This window comes from Rana temporaria, chromosome 11 (assembly GCF_905171775.1).
Source record: "Rana temporaria chromosome 11, aRanTem1.1, whole genome shotgun sequence".
NCBI lineage: Eukaryota > Metazoa > Chordata > Amphibia > Anura > Ranidae > Rana > Rana temporaria.
Genome location: NC_053499.1, coordinates 151,101,317 through 151,122,910, shown reverse-complemented (window position 1 = coordinate 151,122,910; position 21,594 = coordinate 151,101,317). Strand labels below are relative to the sequence as shown.

The following is a 21,594-nucleotide window of genomic DNA, read 5'->3' as shown; positions in this document are numbered from 1 at the left end:
TTCCGATGGAAAAATAGCTTTTCGTCGGATATTCCGACTGTGTGTATGCCCCATCTGACTTTTTCTGTCGGAATTTCCGACGGACTTAGATGGAGAGCAGGTTCTCATTTTTCCGATGGAAAAAAAATCTATTCGGAAAAAACGTTTGTCTGTATGCAATTCCGACGCACTAAAAAGCATGCATGTTCAGAATCAAGTCGACGCATGCTCGGAAAAGCATTGAACTTCATTTTTCTCGGCTTGTCGTAGTGTCGTACGTCACCGCGCTCTTGACGGTCGGAATTTGGTGTGACCGTGTGAGTGCAAGCCAAGCTTGAGCGGAATTCCGTCAGAAAAAAAAGACGATTTTTTTTTCCAATGGAAAATCCGTTCATGTATACGCAACATTACACTTGATCTTACATTGAAATAAAATGTATAACTTAATCAATAACCTGTGGGGTGGTACTTCTCTCTCAGATGTATTAATGTAGTCATTAGAAGACTGTTGACAGGAAAACCGAGTGAACCCCCGATATTATTTTATGTCACTTTATTTTGTAATTAATCTGTTGGAACCCGGAATTAAATGTCTAAAACACAGTAAAAAATGCCATCTTGTCCTGCGGATTGTTTACAAACTCTGCTTTCGGATTTGTGCCCACATGTGAAACTTTAACATGCGGTTGTGTCCATGCCAGCGCTGCGTGTGCATCCACTTCAATGGGCTGCCTGATGGATGAACACGCATCTGCCAATCGGATCTGCATGGAAGACAGTACTAATATGCTGTCTAAATGAGCCCTAAATAGTTTTTTTTTTTTCATTATTATGTCAGTAAGTGACAGAGAACTTGTGAATGTGTGAGGAGCAATGCCTCATGGGACATGTAGTTCTAGGCAGGAGAAGAAAGCGAGCGATTCTAAAAAGGCAAAATATATTTTTTACCTTGCTATAGGGCAGGGTTTCTCAAACAAAAAAAACGAAACATTTTCATGGCACACCTGAAAAGATTTAACAATTTTTGTGGTGAAGAACTTAATTATTTTTACATATATATTAAAAATTTTAATTTAATGTGAAGGAGAGCAAATCAGATTGCTTGCTTCCTTGCATTTCATTTGCTTTTCATTTAAAAGTTTCTCTTTCAGCGTTCCAGACTATTTCGCCATCGCTAAACAATGAACAAACTTTATTTATAAGCATCAAAGATGGAAGGGAACGGTCTCTATTATTATAATCGTTAGAACAATTTAGTTATCCCGAGATCTCACACGTTACGAAAGGAACCAATGAATGACAGACTGACAGAGGATGTAGTTTTATATATATAAAATTTTACCACAAAAAAATTAGAAAACGTATTGATTCGAGTATAAGCCTAGGGTGTCCATGTGCATGCCTCACTGTGCTAATGCCTTACTCTGCCTCACTGTGTCCATGACTAGACTTACGTTTAACATGGGAGTATATAGAAGGGGTGCCCGGCTTTGAAAAATTGGTGCTCCCCGGCCCTAGGTCCCCCGGACAACAAACTTTGTCCAAAACAAGCCTTGGAGGGGCTACTCCTGGGGTGTCTGACCAACAATGCCAGATATTTCCAAATGTTGGGGGGGGATTTCCTTTGATAGCAAGTGTTCTCTAATAAGTATGGTATTCACCGACTGGATTCATTGTGCCTGTGAAGGGGACTGTGGGGATTTAAACATTCTTGCTATTCATTTCTTGGCTAGGTACAATAACCGAATACGGGGTATGTAAACATGCAGGTGATATACCGGTAGTTCCTCATCTAAACTCCCCAACAGGCACTTTAACGGATCCATAGTCATTTTCACCTGATATACTGTACAACATTAATAGTTGTTATAACATCACTCCAATGTGGATCAAGTCACCAGGGTGTATTTAACATTTGGGGCGGATAAGGGAATTCTGTCTTCCCCAATTGTGTTAGTAGGCCCTAGATTGGAAAGGTAAAAGGATAAAAAAGGAGGTCAATATTCACATTCCCCCCACTAGGGATATAGGAAAAACCGTCAATAGCTACCAGGTGAAAGGAGATGGTCATAAAGCCAGTGCAAGTGAATATTAGAAAGATGTTGTCCTGCAGCATTCTAGAAAAACAGGTATGTTTCAAACTCGGGTGCTCATAACCGGCAAGCACCCAGAGGGACAAATAGAAAAATTCTTAGTAACCATCCTCAATGTGAAGAAGGAAGAGACACAGGTCCCTCGCTTTATGTCTACGTGGGATAGGGAGTTTGGGTGGCCCCAACATCTCAGAACTTGTCTGTGATTCAAAGGAACTTACAGGTATCATTTCTTGGGTTCAACAAAAGAACCAAAAAGTGCCAGGCACTGAGGGACATCCGCCTTACCAGGATAATCATGGGCCATTTCAACTGTGCACGAGGCACCAAAAACCAGGTAAGTGGGTCTGTGTAGTATCAGGTCATCTGACGGCGTTTGGTCGCCTCCTCCTGGAGACAGCGCTCTTCTCTATCCAGCCATTGCGACGCCAGAGAGGGCTTTTTAAAGAAGTGGAATTTATCCTTAGCTACCACACGTAGTCATGCTGGATAAAGCATAGCATACTGAAGATCCAGGGCCCACAGACGTTCCTTCACATTCTGTGAACTGGGATCTGTGCTTTTGGACACCTGCTAAAAAATCTGGGAACAGCGAAACTTTAGAATTGATGATCACCCAGGCTGACCCCAAAGACCTCCCTTTAAATACTATTGCATCACGGTCTTTATAATTCAGCATTTTGAATAACAATGGTCTAGGGGGAGCCCCGGGCAGTAAGGAACGAGAGAGCACCCTGTGGGCTCTTTCCACAGAGAACATGGGCGAAAAGGTATCCTTTCCAAAGATGGTAAGCAGCCGATTCTCAATGAAGATGACAGGATCCTTCCCTTCAATTTTCTCTGCAACACCAATGGCCCTAATTTTATTTCTGCGTAGGCAGTGCTCCATGTCGTCCAGCCAGGCGGCATTTTTAGCAGCCAAGGACTGCACAACCCGTTGTAATGGTGCCCACTCATCCTCCAATGTGCTCAGATGCCCTTCCAGGGCCACTGTGCGGTCACGCAGTTTTTGCAGGTCATGGCGAATAAATGATATTTCAGTTTTCACTATGATTTCGGATGCAATTTCAGTAATCGAGGATTTGCATGAGGTGACAGCTAAAAGAATGTCAGAAGCCTGAACAGGCCATGCAGCAGCAGGTATATCAGGGTTACTCACTGTGTCCCAATCCAGGAGAGTGATATTCGGATGCTCCAGCGGTGCTTTATTGTCAGTTCAGGCTGTGCAGGTGGGTCTCTGGTCATAGCCTTGCTGAAGAACTTGGAGGCCGCCTTCTTGTACTTCTCCTTTGCCTGCCTCATGACGGCGCTGCCATCTTGGTCAGCAGGGTCTCGGGCCCGTCAGGTACCCGTGCTTTCGTTATGTTTAAGGTTTTAAAACGCTAGCAGTTTTGAATATTTTTCCAAACTCCCACGACACAACTGCAAATCTCACACAGCACATAGTTTAAGAATCACTGCTATAGGGGCAATCTATATTATAAATGTGCAGCTTACTATAGTGGCACTCTGAAGGCAAAAACCATTAGAACTCTTTTAGACGGAATCCGTCAAGTGGATCTGCGTGCTCAGTGGGGGATCTCTCCGCTGATCCCCACTAAGCAGGCGGATGACAGGTCCGCTCCATTGTGCAGAGCATACATGGACACAGCCTGCTGTTCTCTATGGGGCGGTAGGAATGGGAATGGACCACCTGTTTGTTTCCATCCAAAGGTTATCCGATCCGCCGAACGGATAGGGAACGGATCTCCATCCATCTGTTTTTAGCAGACAGGATCGGATCGGAAGCCGGCGGGTGTCAGTGGACACATCCATGCATTAAGACAAAAAAACCTTCTGTCTGCAGCAGCCCCACTATTACTTACCTGAGCCTCCTCTAGATCCAGCGATGTTGTAGGGATGTTTTGGCTGCCCGGGACTTCCCTCCTCAATGGCTGAGACAGCAGTGAGGTGCCATTGGCTCCCGCTGCTGTCAAAGTGAGTCAGCCAATGAGAAGAGAAAGAGGGTGGGGCTGGGCCACGGCTCTGTGTCTAAATGGACACAGGGAGCTGTGACTCGGCTTGGGTGCCCCAATAGCAAGCTGCTTCCTGTGGGGGCACTCAATAGGAGGGAGGGGCCAGCAGCCCAGAAGAGGGACCCGAGAAGAGGAGGATCAAAGCTGCTCTGTGCAAATCCACTGTACAGGGCATGTAAGCATGACATGTTTGTTATTTTCACCTACAAAAACCTGAGACTTTACAATCACCAAGGTACAAAACATTATTTGACTTCAGAACCACTTTAAAATGGAGGCGAGATAGCTAAAGGGCCTGTAATGATTTGGCGAATTGGGGCACTGAGATATATATTTGTGCATCTGAAAAGTTTTTTTTTTTTTTTAACTAAAAACGTATTTAGATAGATATGGAGACGCACTTTAAAACCTGCATATTTTTTTTTGTAAAGGTGCTCTCTGCCCTCCGTTTTACTGTAGCTGTGATCTTCCGCAGACAAAGACGGGTAAATTCTAAAGATAATGATCCATTAGAACAAAGTGCACACAGAAAGCAGGCGCTGTAATCATCTTAAGAACTCTTGTGCAGATGAAATGCGGCAGGACGCGCGCACTGAATGGGGCTTTGAGCGACTCCATTGTGCGGCGTCTGTAGGCGCGATTCTGCAGGAAAACTAATTGCAATGTGTTGAATAGAAAGGGGCAGCCGTTTAGCCTGACTTGGGTACTTCAGCGCTTATAGCGAAAGCCTCTTCAGATGTAACTGATGAAAGGGAAGGCATTAAGGTGTCCGGATGGTCTAATTTCAGGGAAAAAGGAGACTTTTTCCATGATGAGCTCATTAGCGGTCATATTACATGGAAGCGAAAAAAAGAACCGAATTAGCAATTACATTTAGTTTTCTTTTACCATTTTGTTTTTTTGCAGCCGGGTTGAAAACCAACATATAATTTGATTTATGAAGAAGTAGGTTTGCAGTAGTGATTGCTGGTCTTGTTAATGAGAATATGGACTTACTTTGCATGGACAGCATAGGAAGACTGGTGTTCTAGCACAGGGATAGGCACCTGCAGCATTGCAGCTGTGCTGAAACTACAAATCCCACCATGCCTTTGCTTCTGAGAGTCATACATGTGGCTGTCAGAGTCTTGCAGAGCCTCATGGGACTTGTAGTTTTACAACAAATAGAGGGCAATGAAAATGGAGTGTAGGGTCTGATGTTGTGGATCTTTTTATGCTACAAGGCAATGTCACCAAGAGAGGAGTGCCTGCACTGCATTGAGGGATAAGGCAGGTGAGATTAGCTGTTAAAGTCCCTCTATAGTGAAAAATATTGTATTCTGATAACTGTAAGTGGTTAATGCCTGTAATGATTATATATGAAACTACAGAATATATATATATATATATATATATATATATATATATATATTATATACAGTGAAACCTCATATTACGATCATTATCCGTTCCAGGAGAATGCTCGTAATCCAAAGCACTCGCGAGTTTCCCCATTGAAGTCAATAGAAACGAAAAGAATTTGTTCCGCATTGACTTCAATGGCATGCAATACCGCATGTGGCCAGAGTCGGGGGGCGCCGGAGAGCCTCGGAAACGGCTGAAAAGGCCAGAGGACACCTCGGCTGACCTTGGAAAGACTTCGTTACCAAGATTTGCAGAGGACAGCAGAGCTGCCCTCGGGCCTTTCTGTGCATTTCCGAACGGCGCCGATCTGCAACGTTCGGCTCGGTTCTGGCGCCCCCCCCACCTCAGGCCAAACGTGGTACTGCACACCGATTTGGCCTGAATCGTGCTCGTTTTGCGAGACAACACTCACAAATACAGTGCTCATATTGCGAAACGCTCGTTAATCGCGTTACTCTCAATCCGAGGTATATATACCTGCGCTAATCACAGGCAGGGAGTAATTTCCCGATGCTCGGCTGCACAGATCGGGAAATGTCTCCCTGCCTGTAGTTAGCGCAGCGCCGTGCAGACTTCCTGGTGGGCTTTGCACCTTCACTGTGCGAACAGGCCCCCAGGTAGTACAATGGTTCTCTCTCTCAGGCTCCGGAACCCCTCTGCCGGCCCTCACCTTGGTGCTATCCCGTCTTCTGCCTCCTCCAGCGGTAAAGCTCCGGCCGGGCTCCCCCAGCACCCGCCCTCATCTCCCCGGCTCCGGTCAGCATTCTCTGCTCCGCTCCCTGTCTGGAACAAGGCCCGCTAGGAATCCTGGGATTGGTAGTTCTACAAGGAGACCTCCCCCTTCACTAACAACAGAGGCGGGACTACATATCCCGGCATGCCATGCGGCGCTGCAGCGGATGATGACGTTCCTGCTGCCGATTGGAGGATGGTGGTGATGGGGAATGTGAGCGACTTCCGGTACACATGGGACAGGTGAGAATAATTTATGGCCGCACCCGAAAATCGCGGGTCATCCCGCGGGGGGAAAAGAGATCGTGATTCTCTCCGCGATTAATCGTGCAGCTCTACAAAGGACCCATTGACACCAATGAATTACCACATCTGCCACAACCTTTACATAAATGTGGATATGCCCTTAAAGAAACCTGCTAAGAGAGAACTGCTGACTAATTTACAGGCATGGGATTATGCACACAGATCCAAGAGTACTGCCATCACTGGCTGCATGCATACTGGAGTCATTGTCTCACAAACAAGCAATATTTATTTCCTCCCGCTGTCTCCGCTCGTCTTCGTCGTCCAATCATGCAAAGCTTGTTTATTACGTTCTTTAATTGTTGGCTGTGTACTGAGTAATCCTGATTTATATGATGCCGATATTTTGAGCTTGGCTTCTTCACCAATCCTCCCATTCTGCTTCACTGCACCCTCCAGGGGATAATAAGCCAACAGTCACAGAAGACGGAGATTTGGAAACGTCACCTCCGTCTTTTTGTGTGATCTCACTGCGGCATCCGCGCTTCACCGACAGGCTGTCACCGTTCCAAAAACTGCAGAGCCGTACACTAAAGCTCAGAGATGTATTTTTTTTTTTTAAAAGAGACCCTGTCACCAAAACATCGATTTCAACAAAAATCTTCACATTTTACTGTATATGCGCATTTAATGTGTTGTATTATGTACACTATGGGGGTTATCCACAAAAGGGATACGCCGTCGTATCTCTGTTTCTATCTTTGGAACTGATCCATAGAATCAGTTTACCATAGATAGGCAGAAGATCCGACATGTGTAATTGAATTACACTGTCGGATCTTAAGGATGCAATTCTAGGCCGGCCGCTAGGTGGCGAGGCCATTGCGGCCGGCCTAGAATATGCAAATGAACACTTACGGCGATCCCCGAACGTTCCGACGGGCCCGTCGCGCTAAATCTACGTCGAGTTACGCGGCGTAAAAATAGGGCTGAGTATCTATGGATACGCAGACGCAATTGCTTACTGAATCTATAGCATTTTTATTATCATTATTATTTTTTTTATTAGTAATGGCAGCGATCTGCGATTTTTATCATGACTGCTATTTTTCAGAATAGATCATACCTATATACTTCAATTTCTCCACTCATCCATATCGTTCTCTCTCTCGTCTCTCTTTCCATATCAATCTATCGCACTCTCCATCTCTATCTGTCCTTGTTTCAGCTGTCATCATGGTACAGCTCTGTAGTTTTTAGAAAGGATGATCAGAGTAAGTTGTGTGGGAGTAGCAGCAAGAAAAACGAATGATGTGCCAATTTTAAGTCTTCCCCCCCAGTTTTGTGATGTTTGCTGTCAACTTATCCAGCGAGAACGCAATGGGAAGATTCGTAGAGACCAAAATAAGACCGCGGACGCGGTAAGCTTAAAATATCAGCAACAAAAGAATTAGGATTACTCATTACACAGCCAGCTTAAAGGTACAGAGTAAACAAGTGCAACATGGCATCTTCAGGCAACAGTTGCAATACTGGAGGAAAGATATATTAACCCCTTCCTTACCGGGCCATAATAACATGACGACGGCAAGAACCCTCTCTCCCTCCGTGTGGACGTCATATTACGTCCTTTCTTCCCGGCCATCTAGGGGGAGCGTGCGCAACGCGGGTGGCGTGTGCGCCCGCGGCACCGCTCGTGACCCGGTGCGCCTCCACATTTCTGTCCTTTCTAAATATAACAAAAAGAGGATTATAACCTTCATCTTACCTTCACCATCTCTTCTAGTCTTCCCAGACGTACGCTGCCTTCCATCATCTTTGATAAGACTCCATGCTTTTCTGCTTCCAAGCCTTTAGCCTAAAACAAAACATTGTGATAAGAGATGGCTTCTTCCGAAAAACACAAAGGGACACACCTGACCTAGATGTATAGAAAACATCTCCAGGCCAGCAGCTACTATTTGATTCTCTAATGCAGGTGTCTGCAACCTGCGGCTCCGGAGCCGCATGCGGCTCTTTTGAACCTTAGTTGCGGCTCTGGGGCACCTTTTGAGAGTAACGAGTAATCTACCTGATTACTCTTACCCTTGCGGTAACGCCGTTCCCATTACTTGGGCGGCTTTACCGCAATTACATCTACCGCGCGGCGTGCGGGGGGGCAGGTGGGGTCATGTGGACCAGTCACATGACGCGCCTGTGATTTGGTCACGGCGCGTCATGTGACTGGCCACAGAGCTGGCCTGTCTGTGCTCGCGGCCCGGGTGGCGCTGGCGCATGCACAATATCAGATAAGATTCCACCTCCACATGCCCAGCAAATGCAATACTGTCCAATATCAATTACATCAGATAAGATTCCACCTCCAAATGCCCAGCAAGTTATTTTTATAATGACGAGGATGACATTGGGCCCTCATTAATTATTATTTACATCAGGCACCGATTATGATTAATGGTACACTGGGGCCCTCGTTAATTTTCTATGGCATTTTGGTGCATTTTTCATTTGGGGGCATTGGTCATTTTCTTTGGCACTTTGGGGCAGTAATTCGTTTTTTATGGCACATTGGGGGCATCGTTATTGGCTGTGTAATGTGCTGTTCAATTGCATTCTTTTTTTTTGGTTGGAGTGCACGATCCTGTATATAGCATTAAGGTAAGAAACAATATATGCAGTGTTATATTTGTTTTAAAAGTCGCAATGTTTTTTTCTTCGTAAACGGGTCTAAGTGGCTCTTTATGTCTTAAAGGTTGCAGACCCCTGCTCTAATGCCTGGAATGGAACAGAATGGAATTTGCTATGGAAAACAGTAAGGCCGCGTACCCGCGATCGGTCAAAACCGATGAAAACTGACTGAAGGACCGTTTCCTCGGTCCAAACCGATCGTGTGTGGGCCCCATCGGTCAGTTAACCTTCGGTCTAAAAAAATTTGAACTTGCTTTAAAATTGAACCGATGGACGCCTAAGCGATAGGTCAAAACCGATCGTAAGTATGCAAAAGCATCGGTTAAAAACCCGCACATGCTCAGAATCAAGTCGACGCATGCTTGGAAGCATTGAACTTTGTTTTTTTCGGCACGTCGTTGTGTTTTTACGTCACCGCGTTCTGACACGATCGGTTATTTAACCTATGGTGTGTAGGCACATCTGACAGCTTCTTTGGTTAACCGATGACAACGCTCCTTCGGACCGTTCTCATCGGATGGACTGATCGTGTGTACGCGGCCTTAGGCCTCATTCACATGGGCAATGACATACATTCTTCAGATGGCTGTTTATTTGCGCTCTGTTTAGAAAAAAATAGAAATCTGTGTGTCCGGGGGCAGATTAGATACTCGGAACACATCTAAAACTATGTGTAATAACTGGGTAATAAAAGTGAGTTTGAGGCCCACGTGAATAAGGCCTCATTCTCGCACTCTTGTGCATACCCTCTCTGTCTCTCTCAAGCCTCGTACGCACGACCCGTTTTCTTGGCAAGAAAGCTGCTGGGAAAGCTTTTTGCCATGAAAATCGTGCGTGGGTATGCTTTCTCGCTGAGAAAACTGCCATCAATCCCGACGAGAAAAATAGAGAACCTGCTTTCTATTTTCTCGTCAGAATTCTCGGCACAGTGTTTCCTGCCGAGAAAACCATACGTCAGTATGCTTGCCTGTCCCCAGGTAAACCCGCGCATGCTCGATGAGACTTCGACGCATGCACGGTAGCATACAAGGGTAGTGTAGGATGTAGCAAGATGGCGGCGATGGCATTGAATGTGATAAGCGCCAGCTCGTTGTAGTCAATGACATCACCGCGTTCTTGCCATTCAAAAGAACAGCGGTTCTTTTGAATGTTCCGTCTGTATGCACAGCAAGCTTGCCAGGAATCCCGTCAGGAAAACCAATGTTTTTTTCCTGATGGGATTCGCAGCCGTGTGTACAGGGCTTAACGCTTGCTCACTGTCTCATGCACACCCACTCAATCTCTTGCACGCTCTCCTTCTCTTGGCCTCGCTTTTGCAAATGACCTCTTTTTCTCTCTCCTTGACTTTTTTTTTTAAGAGATGTTTGGGATTTATATATAAAAAAAAAATTCACAATCATACTTACCTAGGTGGTGTTTGATGCTGCATCTGACCCCTGCCAACTCCAACACTAAGAACCGAGCGATTATACACCGCCGATCACTTGATTCTCAGGGCTCCCTAAACAGCGAGCTAGTGATGGTCAGTCACTGCTCTCTGCTCTGCCCCCCCCCCCCCCGAGCTGTGGAGGGGGTGGGCGCGCTGGTTTGGGCTCTCGGCTGAGCCGGGTGCCGGTGACTTGTCCTAAATGTTCCCCTATGGGGGAAGTTCCACAACCGACTGCGCAGTCTCCGGGCATGCGCAGTAACATTCTACGGGCAGGCTACGGAAATAGCCGAACAAAACAGCTGTTCGTCAGCTGTGGAACACGGAATCGGCAGCTAGCTGCTGAGACAGATAACCCGGCTTGTGGAGCGTACCATAAGTCAGCAGGGGAGGACGGAAAGCTTCACTGCACCACACCGTCAATTTCATAACATTTCCTCCAGACATGTATATTTATTACATCATTTAAATTGTGTTTCTCTGTAAAACGTCGGGTTTGAAACGGATCGTAGAGGGGGGGGGCTGTGTGCGGCTCTATGGGGCTGACAGAGCAGGAGGAGCTCACTGACTGACAATAGAGCGGCCCATCCAGGGCACCAGTCAGCGAGCACCCGGGCGGGGGAGGCTTCAGGGAGGGAGGAGGAGAAGATGACCATCGCCGAGCTTGTTCCACAACCGACTGCGCAGACTCCGGGCATGCGCAGTAGCAGGCTACGGAAATAGCCGAACGCAACAGCTGATCATCAGCTGTTGAGTGGAACAAATACCATAGGCGGAACCAGCTTGTTAAGTCACCGGTCCAGGCATGTAGGCAGATCCTGACTCCATTGTCGCGATCTTGCCCCAGCCTGGACCGGCTATGTGACGTCAGCAGTAGTGCCGAAACAACTAATCGATTATGAAATTAATCGATTACAATTTTCATAATCGATTAATCGGCCAGTAACATAATGGTGTTAAAAAAACTAAAATTAGCCCTTTATAGTACAAAAAAGCAAATCACTACTGTAAAATATTAATTTTACTGTCCCACAGTAAAAAAATGAACCCCTTACAGTAGCGATTATTTGCTCTTTTTGTACTTATTTTTGTTTTTTTAACCCCATTATGTTACTAAACATCTCGGACCGGGTCACACCTCTGTTTTTTGGTGCTTTTTGCAAAAACACACTACAGTTCATTTACATGTTTTCCTAAAGGGCAAGGACTTTTTTTTTTTTAAGGCTATTATCCGATTAATCGAAACAATAATCGGCCAACTAATCGATTATGAAAATAATCGTTAGTTGCAGCCCTAGTCAGCAGATAGCGGACTTCGGCCCTCTGTCTGCTGAAAATGGGTCACTTCTGTACTGGCTGTACTTCTCCTTTAAGTGTGAAAAAGGATATAAGAAAAAAAAAAATGAAAAATCTGCGACTGTCTGCCTAGGCACAACATTTTCACCTTAAAGCACTTCTCTGCCACACATGAATGACTCGGAAATCACAGAGTGGCATTAAGAGACAAGCAAGCTTTGATGTTCCAGAGTAAATGCCGGGATAGCTTGAAAGCTACAGAAAGGAGTAAATAATTCACTAATAACTTAATTGTTGGGAAGCTGGCAGACTCTCTGTACAGAACATGGAGGAAATAAGAACTCACTAAAGAGTCTAAGAGTTTATTTTTTATATTTTAAGAATATTAGATGCATGCATATTTCAAGTAATATCTTCAAAAATGCATCTAAAAAATATTTAATGCTAAACTCCAGGCAGAGCAATTATTATAATAATGCATTGGCAATACTTTGCTTTCCAGCATTTCCTGTTCCTTTCATCAGTAATTCAGCAGAAGGGTCATAAAACCTCTTCAAAGTTATCGAATATTTGACAGAAGGCGGCAATTTCCATTGTCCATGACCAGTTACTGGTGCCTGCTGTACAAGAGCAAGCAACCAGTCATATAACAGTCCTACTGAGGTTCAGCTTACATCCTTGCTGCCCATGGTGGGGATGATTTTATATCTGATTCTGACCACTCATTGCTCCGCCCATTCATTCCCTTACCCATTCTTGCATACCTAAAATCTCTGGGAGGTCCGCTAATTGCATATCCCTGGTTCTAGGAGGACCAGATCGACGTCATCATGTTACTTCTGGTTCTGGCCCAATGTAAACAAAGCCTTTTTTTTTTTTTTTTTTATGCATTAGATCAATGCTGCTCTCTCCAATTCCCCCTTCTGTCCATGTCCCCAATACAGCTAGGGATTTTGCAGAGCAGTGTTGGCAGCTCTGCACATGCTCAGTTTCAAGTGAGTTTCCATGCTGAGCATTTTCTCCCTATCACAATTTAGCAGCCCATGTGACTATAGGGTCACACATGTGGGTGTATACGCAGTGGTAAATGACAGCCCACTCGCTTCCTCCTACCCCACGCCCACTAACCAGCTAAACACAATGGTGGGAGGGAAATTACAAATAGACTGATGGAGGCTTCACCTCCCTGTTATTCTAAAACACAGGCTGGAGGGTTGGGACATGTTACTGCCAGAAAATATATATTTGAAATTAAATCTTTTTTATTTATATGACCATTTAAAACGGTTTATTGATATTAAAGGGGAGGTTCACCCTAAAAACGACTTTCTCTTATTACACTGGCCCCCCACATTACAATACGATTATGCCCATTAGTTTTTTTTTGATGCTGTACATACCTTCGCACAGCTAATTCACCCGTGCTTCCGGGTTGCGAGTCCCGCGGGAGTGGGCGTTCCTAACAAGCTGGTGATTGACGTTTTGACAAAAAACTAGCTCCCCCCGTCGCGTAAGCCGCGTCACGATTGGCGAAAGGAGCCGAACGGCGAGTCGGCGCTATACTGCGCCTGCGCATCGCCGTTCGGCTCCTTTCGCCAATCGTGACGCGGCTTACGCGACGGGGGGGAGCTCGTTTTTTGTCAAAACGTCAATCACCAGAGTACAGGAACTCCAGAGTGCCTGTCCTCTCCTGACGTTAGGCAGAAAGAAACTGGAGCTGCTAGAGCAGGGTGTGGGTTATACCCGGGGAACCACGCCCCCTGGGAGGAGCTACACTGAGGAAAGTTTTGTTAACACTTAAAGTGCTTTGTTTCTGCCTAACTCTCCTGAAGAAAGCGGATATAACTCTAAGGTCAAAGGCTGCTGTGTCCGTTCATGAACGGAAGAGAAAAGAAGGATTTTCATTCTATTCATCTGGCCTAGATGACGACACAGTAAGATGGGAAAGTGTCTCGTCTGATCATACAAGGCGAACGCGGCTTTGTGCGCCTCTCAAGTCGGTAGGATTCCCACAGGGAGGATGTTTTAGCTTCTAGGTAACCTTAAAATAGATGTGAAGGCACAGCCATCAGAAGAGATCAGGCTCTGTGAAGCGGAATGTCACAGGGATGGCTGCCGCTCAGGGCAGGGAGTTGCTGCCTTCCATCTGTGATGTCACAATCTATTAGAAATGTTCAGTTCTTTGATTTACTAAGGATACAGCCTGTGCAGGGCCTCTTCCCACTGCAAAGACAAACTGAATGAGGACAAGCAGGCAGACAATGGACCGGCATACCTCTTATACAAGATAATGGCCCAGAAGCATTCCAGATGGATATACAAAGGGGAGAGGGAAAAAATAAATAAAAAACGTTTGCATTCTAAGACCCCTATGGCTTAAAGTGGATGTAAACCCGATTTATTTATTTTTTGCTGTCACAATGTAGAGTATACAATTTCCTATCATCTGTGCCCAGTCTTGCCACACATGGTTAATCCAGCTCTGAGCAATCCTCTTTTCTTTTTTTCAGTGAGATAAACGGACAAACAGGAGAAAACCTTTGTCCGTTCTTCCCCCTTGCTGTGAATGACAGGTTATTTACGTAGCCTGGAGACAGGCATTCTTTTTTTAATTCCCACCCCCACTCCTTTTCTGAAGTCATGTGGTTACTTTTCTGGATTTTGACTGGATGTTAGCGATCATACTTTCTGGAATTACATAGGTTTTTATAGTTCTTTGATCTACTAACTATTTTCAATTTGATCTGTTCCGCTGCCTGTGTGTTTTTTTTGGTTGTTGCTGTATTGTTGTTCTCGGCGCATCAAAGCCTACGGGTAACTGACTGCGTTTTGTACTTTTTTTTGTACTTTTAAGAATTTTAATAAATAAATAAATAAATAAATAAATAGCAGAATTTAGTGTAAGGAATACACAGGAGAAAATGAATGTTGACAAGGGGAGTGTAGAGGAGGGCGGAGAGTCTACTGACATCACAACTCCACCCACCGAGCTCCAGACAACAGACTCACCCACAGAATCTGCAGTTTTTCAGTTCTTATAACAGACAGAGGGGAGACATTTGACAGGTAAGGATACATGCAGGAGGCGTCTATATCCTTATAGATCAGCACTATGGCAGTAGTTTAGAAAATATGAGAGTTCATTCAAGCTGAGATCCGGACAAAAAAAAAAAAATAATACATTTAAAATAAATTCTCCAATAGCCAACAAGTGATTTACTGTAAATGTACTTTGTGTGCAACAAATGCATTTGCAAGTCCAGTTATTAGTTTGTAAAATAAAAGTGACATCACTGTGCTGAACACTGCTTGAGCAGAGCTGTGGGAGGGAGTCAGTAGGCTCCACCCACTATGCCTACAAGAGGGGGCGGGGACAAGACCAGTCACCCTAAGAGAGAGAAGCAGTGACCGGACCTTACACACTCCCTTCTCCCCCTCCAATGGTTTCCCGGTGGTTCTCGGGCTTACCATAATGAATCGGGAGCCCAAGCCGAAGAGTCAAGAAGCCCAAGAACCGATCCGGCGGTTGCGGCAGGAAAGGTGGTCTCTGCTTACCTCTATGGCATGGGTCTTCAAACTACGGCCCTCCAGGTGTTCAGGAACTACAATTCCCATCATGCCTAGTCATGTCTGTGAATGTCGAAGTTTTGCAATGCCTCATGGGATTTGTAGTTCCGCAACAGCTGGAGGGCCGCAGTTTGAGGATCCCTGCTCTATGGTCTAGGTCAGAGATGGAGAACCTCGGCACCCCAGATGTTTTGGAACTACATTTCCCATGATGCTCATGCACTCTGCAGTGTATTTGAGCATCATGGGAAATGTAGTTCCAAAACATCTGGGGTGCCAAGGTTCGCCATCACTGGTCTAGGTACAGGGATATGCAATTGGTGGACCTCCAGCTGTTGAAAAACTACAAGTCCCATCATGCCTCTGGGTGTCATGCTCGTGGCGGTCAGAGTCTTGCTATGCCTCATGGGTGTAGTTTTGCAACAGCTGGAGGTGCGCTAATTGCATATCCCTGGTTCTAGGAGGACCAGATCGACGTCATCGTGTCACTTCTGGTTCTGGCCCAATGTAAACAAAGCCTTTTTTTTAATGCATTAGATCAATGTTTAGTTTTTTTGGATCTAATGCTTTACATTGTAGAGGAGATGTCTGGGGTCTTATTGACCCAGATCTCTCTGTAAAAGAGGACCTATGATTAAAGTGTATTTTGTGCGTGTACTCGAGAGAGGAGCCGGACTGCAGGAGTTGGGAGTAGGCAGGCCTCCCCCAGAGGCATTCTGCCACCTTTCTCCATGCCCCGGGTGGCAATGGCGGGTGGGTGAGGGGGTCCTCCCACACAGCCCGCCCTACCTGCTCCGCTTTGAAGCCCAACAGGGCAGAGGGACTCCCTATAAGGGAGTGAGAGGATCTAGCCCGCTCAACCAGCCCCGTTAGTCCTTCGCCTCTCTTTTTAGAGACCGCGTGGTCAAAGTGCGTGCATGTTAACCCAATTTCGAGTGCGTGTGAAGTGTGGTGGTTTTTGTGGGGGGGGGGGGGGTGTGGGTGGGCGTACTAAGCGCAGGCTTACCTCGCAGAGCACACCCACCGGGAGCCGGGCTGAGACCACCAAACTCAATTCACATGTAGCCGAGACCGGGATCCCAACCCCTAGCTGCAGAGGCGAATGGCTTGTCAGCGCAGTGCCAATCGCGTTGAACCACCACAGCTCCCTGATTCCTATGATTCTAAAGTACCCTAGTTTTCTGCAATTCCACAAGGGCATGCAAAATTTTGTGACTACAAAAGCTTATACGTATTCAGTATAGAGCAAACAGTTCGTAAAACAAAGGCGCACTTTCCACCTACCACATGTATGAGCTGGTCCCTTTCTCCAGCGATAGTTTCCGCAAGAGTGATGAGATTGGCCAGATACTGGTGAGCCGTCACCTCCTTCTCCATGGCATCCTCCAACTCCTGCCTCAGTAGGCCGATCCTCCTCTTCATCTTCCTGAATGACAAAAAAAAGTGTGAAAGCATGCTTCTTTACTGATTAATAACAAATAAACTGATTTCATTGATGTAAGCATTTAGCACCCTACAATAAACATTGGGGAAAAAAAATTGAATGAGGAGTTTTCCTTTAACAATCAAACGATAAGAGTGGACTCTTCACTACTTTTGTCTCTTGCAAAAAGTGTAGCTACAGAACATATACTGTACTCCCACTTCCCTTTTGCATATGCATATACCATACCTGGTTAACCACTTAACCCCTGGACCATATTGCTGGTCAAAGACCAGAGCACTTTTTGCGATTAAGCACTGCGTCGTTTTAACTGACAATTGCGCGGTCGTGCGACGTGGCTCCCAAACAAAATTGGCGTCCTTTTTTCCCCACAAATAGAGCTTTCTTTTGGTGGTATTTGATCACCTCTGCGGTTTTCAGTTTTTGCTCTATAAACAAAAATAGAGCGACAATTTTGAAAAAAAATGAATATTTTTTACTTTTTGCTCTAATAAATATCCCCCAAAAATATCTAAAAAAACTATTTTTTTCCTCAGTTTAGGCCGATACGTATTCTTCTACATATTTTTCGTAAAAAAAATAATCGCAATAAGCATTTATTGATTGGTTTGCGCAAATGTTATAGCGTTTACAAACTAGGGGGTATTTTTATGGCATTTTTATTAATATTTTTTTTTTTACTAGTAATGGCGGCGATCAGCGATTTTTTTTCGGTACTGCGACATTATGGTGGACACTTCGGACACTTTTGACACATTTTTGGGACCATTGGCATTTTTATAGCGATCAGTGCTATAAAAATGCATTGGATTACTATAAAAATGCCACTGGCAGTGAAGGGGTTAACACTAGGGGGCGGGGAAGGGGTTAAGTATGTTCCCTGGGTGTGTTCTAACTGTAGGGGGGGTGGGACTCACTAGGGGAAATGACTGATATTCTGTTCATACATTGTATGAAGAGAAGATCAGCATTTCTCTCCCTGACAGGACCGCAGCTGTGCGTTTACACCCACAGCTCCCGGTCCCCGCTCTGTAACGAGCGATCGCGTGTGCCCGGCGGCGATCGCGCCCTCCGGGCACGCGCACGGGATACGGGGCGAGCGGGGGCCCCTAGTGGCCTGCGCGAGAGCCGACATTACATGACGTGCTCTCGCGCAGGGGAGCCGACCTGCCGCCGTTAAACTGCGGCGGCTGGTCGGCAAGAGGTTAAAGTGGTTTTAAAATCTAAAACATTTTTTAAGGTAAAAAAAGAGATTTTTAATACAGCTTACCTGTAAAATCTTTTTCTTGGAGTACATCACGGGACACAGAGCGGCATTCATTACTATATGGGTTATATGGAGTACCTTCAGGTGTAGACACTGGCAATCTCAAACAGGAAATGCCCCTCCCTATATAACCCCCTCCCATAGGAGGAGTACCTCAGTTTTGTAGCAAGCAGTATGCCTCCCAAAATGGTCCTCAAAAAAGAGGGGTGGGAGCTCTGTGTCCCGTGATGTACTCCAAGAAAAAGATTTTACAGGTAAGCTGTATTAAAAATCTCTTTTTCTTTATCGTACATCACGGGACACAGAGCGGCATTCATTACTATATGGGATGTCCCAAAGCAATGCTTACAATGAGGGGAGGGAGAACATCTCCAAGACAAAAGGATTTAATTTAGAGATATACTCAAATCATAATAAATCCAACTTAGTTGAGAAAAATAATTTTAAATTTTAAATTTAACTCAAAAAAGAGGAGCCCCCGGAATCCGAGGGTCTCAAACTGCAGCCTGCAGCACTGCCTGCCCGAAGGCAGTATCAGTATTCCTTCTTACGTCCAACTTGTAGAATTTTGTAAACGTGTGGACAGAAGACCGGGTTGCCGCCTTGCAAACTTGAGCCATAGAGATCTGGTGGTGTGCTGCCCAGGAGGCGCCCATGGCTCTAGTAGAATGAGCCTTTAATGATACTGGAGGAGGCAACCCTTTCAAGCCGTAGGCCTGAGTGATTAATTGCTTAATCCACCTAGAAATGGTGGACTTTGCAGCTGCCTGCCCCTTCTTGGGCCCCTCCGGTAGAATGAACAGCACATCTGTTTTCCGGATCTTCTTTGTAGCTTTAAGATAGGCCTTCATGGCCCTGACAATATCCAAGGTATGCAGCAACCCTTCCTTTCTGGAAGTAGGTTTAGGGAAGAAGGATGGTAATACCAAATCCTGGTTCAAATGAAAACTGGATATGACCTTCGGTAGGAAGGAAGGATGAGGGCGGAGAACGACCCTGTCCTTATGAAAAACAAGATATGGTTCCTTACAGGATAAGGCCGCTAGCTCCGAAACTCTTCTTGCGGAAACTATGGCAACCAAAAATACTAACTTCCTTGTCAGTAGAACCAAAGGAATTTCAGCCAACGGCTCAAACGGTTGTTTCTGTAAACTTGACAGAACAAGATTTAAATCCCACGGACAAAGCGGGGATTTAACTGGAGGTCTAATACGTAAGACCCCTTGAAGGAAGGTCTTAACCAGCGAGTGGGTGGCCAGCGGCCGCTGAAACCACACTGACAGAGCAGAAATCTGTCCTTTGATTGTGCTTAATGCCAATCCTTTATCCACTCCTAGCTGGAGAAAACTTAATACTCTATCGATGGTAAATTTGCGAGAAAAGCCATCGCTTGGACTCACACCAGCCTACATAGGCCTTCCAGACCCTGTAATAAATCACCCTAGAGACCGGTTTCCTGGCTCTGATTAGGGTAGAGACTACTTTCTGAGACAGACCTCTACCCCTGAGAATCAGGGATTCAGCTTCCAGGCCGTCAAATTTAGATGCCGTAAGGCAGGGTGGAGGATCGGACCTTGCGATAGCAGGTCTGGCCGTAGAGGAAGAGTCCAAGGGTCTCCCACTACCATCTTTAGGATGAGTGAGTACCATGCCCTTCTGGGCCATGCTGGAGCTACCAGGATGACTGGTATGTGTTCCACCCGGATCCTGCGCAGCAGGCGGGGTAGTAACTGGAGCGGGGGAAACGCATAAAGAAGTTTGAACTGATGCCAAGGGCAAACCAACGCATCGGTTCCGCAGGCCATCGGATCCCTTGAGCGGGATATGAACCTGTCTAGTTTCTTGTTGAGTCTCGATGCCATGATATCCACGTCCGGCACTCCCCATCTTTGGCAGAGTGCTTGAAAGACTTGTGGATGCAGAGACCATTCCCCCGGCCATAGAGTCTGGCGGCTTAAGAAGTCCGCCTGAAAGTTGTCCACTCCTGGAATGAATATTGCCGATATGCAGGGCACATGCGCCTCTGCCCATAGGAGAATCAAGCTCACCTCTCTCTGAGCGGCTTGACTCCTGGTTCCCCCTTGGTGATTTATGTATGCCACGGCCGTGGCATTGTCTGATTGAATTCTCACTGGGAACCCCTGCAATTTTGACGTCCAAGCCCTGAGGGCTAGTCGAGCAGCTCTGAGCTCCAAGATGTTGATGGGCAACTGCTTCTCTGGCTTTGCCCAAGTACCTTGGCGAGTGCAACCATCCAAAATTGCTCCCCAGCCCGTCAGGCTGGCGTCTGTGGTCACTATCTTCCAAGCCACTGGGCTGAAAGACTTCCCCTTCAGTAGATTCTGAGGGTCTAACCACCAACACAGACTTTGTCGGACTCTTGATAAGAGCGGCAACGGGATATCCAAGGCCTGTGGCCTTCTGCTCCATGCTGACAGGATGGCTGCCTGTAGGATGCGAGTGTGGCTCTGGGCGTATGGTACCGCCTCGAACGTGGCCACCATCTTGCCTAGTAACCTCATACATAGGCGAATAGTCGGTTCTTTCTTGCTTAGAACCAGTAGGATTAATTCCTTGATGGCTTTTACCTTCCTCAGAGGTAGGAACACTCCTTGTTGTTCTGTGTCTAATCTCATGCCGAGATATTCCAACTGCCTTGTGGGCTGGAAAGCTGACTTTTCTCGATTTAGGACCCAGCCGAACCTCTCGAGGTATTGGACCGTGAGGGCCACTGCTCGCTCCAAGCCGGGAGACGAGTGGTCTATGACTAGGAGGTCGTCCAGGTATGCTAGGATCGTGACCCCTTGGATCCTTAGCTTGGCTAGGATCGGAGCTAGGACCTTCGTGAACACCCGGGGGGCCGTAGCCAACCCGAAGGGAAGCGCCACGAATTGGAAGTGACGCGAAGCCACCATGAAGCGTAGATATCTTTGATGTGGCTGATAAATTGGAACATGAAGGTAGGCATCCTTTATGTCTATGGACGCCATGAAGTCGTCCTTCTGGAGTGTGGCAGCTGCTGACCGCACGGATTCCATCCGAAATGAGCGGATCTTTAGATATGCATTTACCATCTTTAGGTCCAAAATTGGCCTGACATCTCCATTGGGGATGATGAATAGGTTGGAGTAGAAACCCAGCCCCTGTTCCAGGACTGGCCGGAATCCGAGGCGGATCGTTTGGAATCCTCGACTCCTGGAAATGAGGAGGAGGAAACCTTAGGAAATCTAATTTGTAGCCTGTGGCCACGGAAGACCGTACCCACTCGTCGGGAATGCTGGCTTCCCAAATCTCTGAAAAGAGTCGCAGCCTTCCCCCCACCTTCGTGGGTGGGGGCGCCCCTTCATAAGGTTGGCTTGGGGGCTGGTTTTGCTGGTTTGCGAAACCACTGCCTTTTGCCTCTAACAGCCTGTCCTTGTGATTTGCTGTTGAAGCCGAAG

General features: G+C 46.2%; 1 protein-coding gene across 2 annotated transcripts in view; it reads right to left on the bottom strand.

Moving 5' to 3' along the window:
• CEP89 (centrosomal protein 89) overlaps positions 1 to 21,594 on the bottom strand; it is a 95,110-nt gene that overhangs the window by 30,677 nt on the left and 42,839 nt on the right. For both annotated transcript variants that reach the window (XM_040329453.1, XM_040329452.1), the window contains exons 15-16: positions 16,728 to 16,869; positions 8,238 to 8,327 (exon numbers count right to left, since the gene is read on the bottom strand). In XM_040329453.1, the coding sequence (XP_040185387.1) occupies positions 8,238 to 8,327; positions 16,728 to 16,869 (232 nt within the window). The remainder of the gene's footprint in view (positions 1 to 8,237; positions 8,328 to 16,727; positions 16,870 to 21,594) is intronic.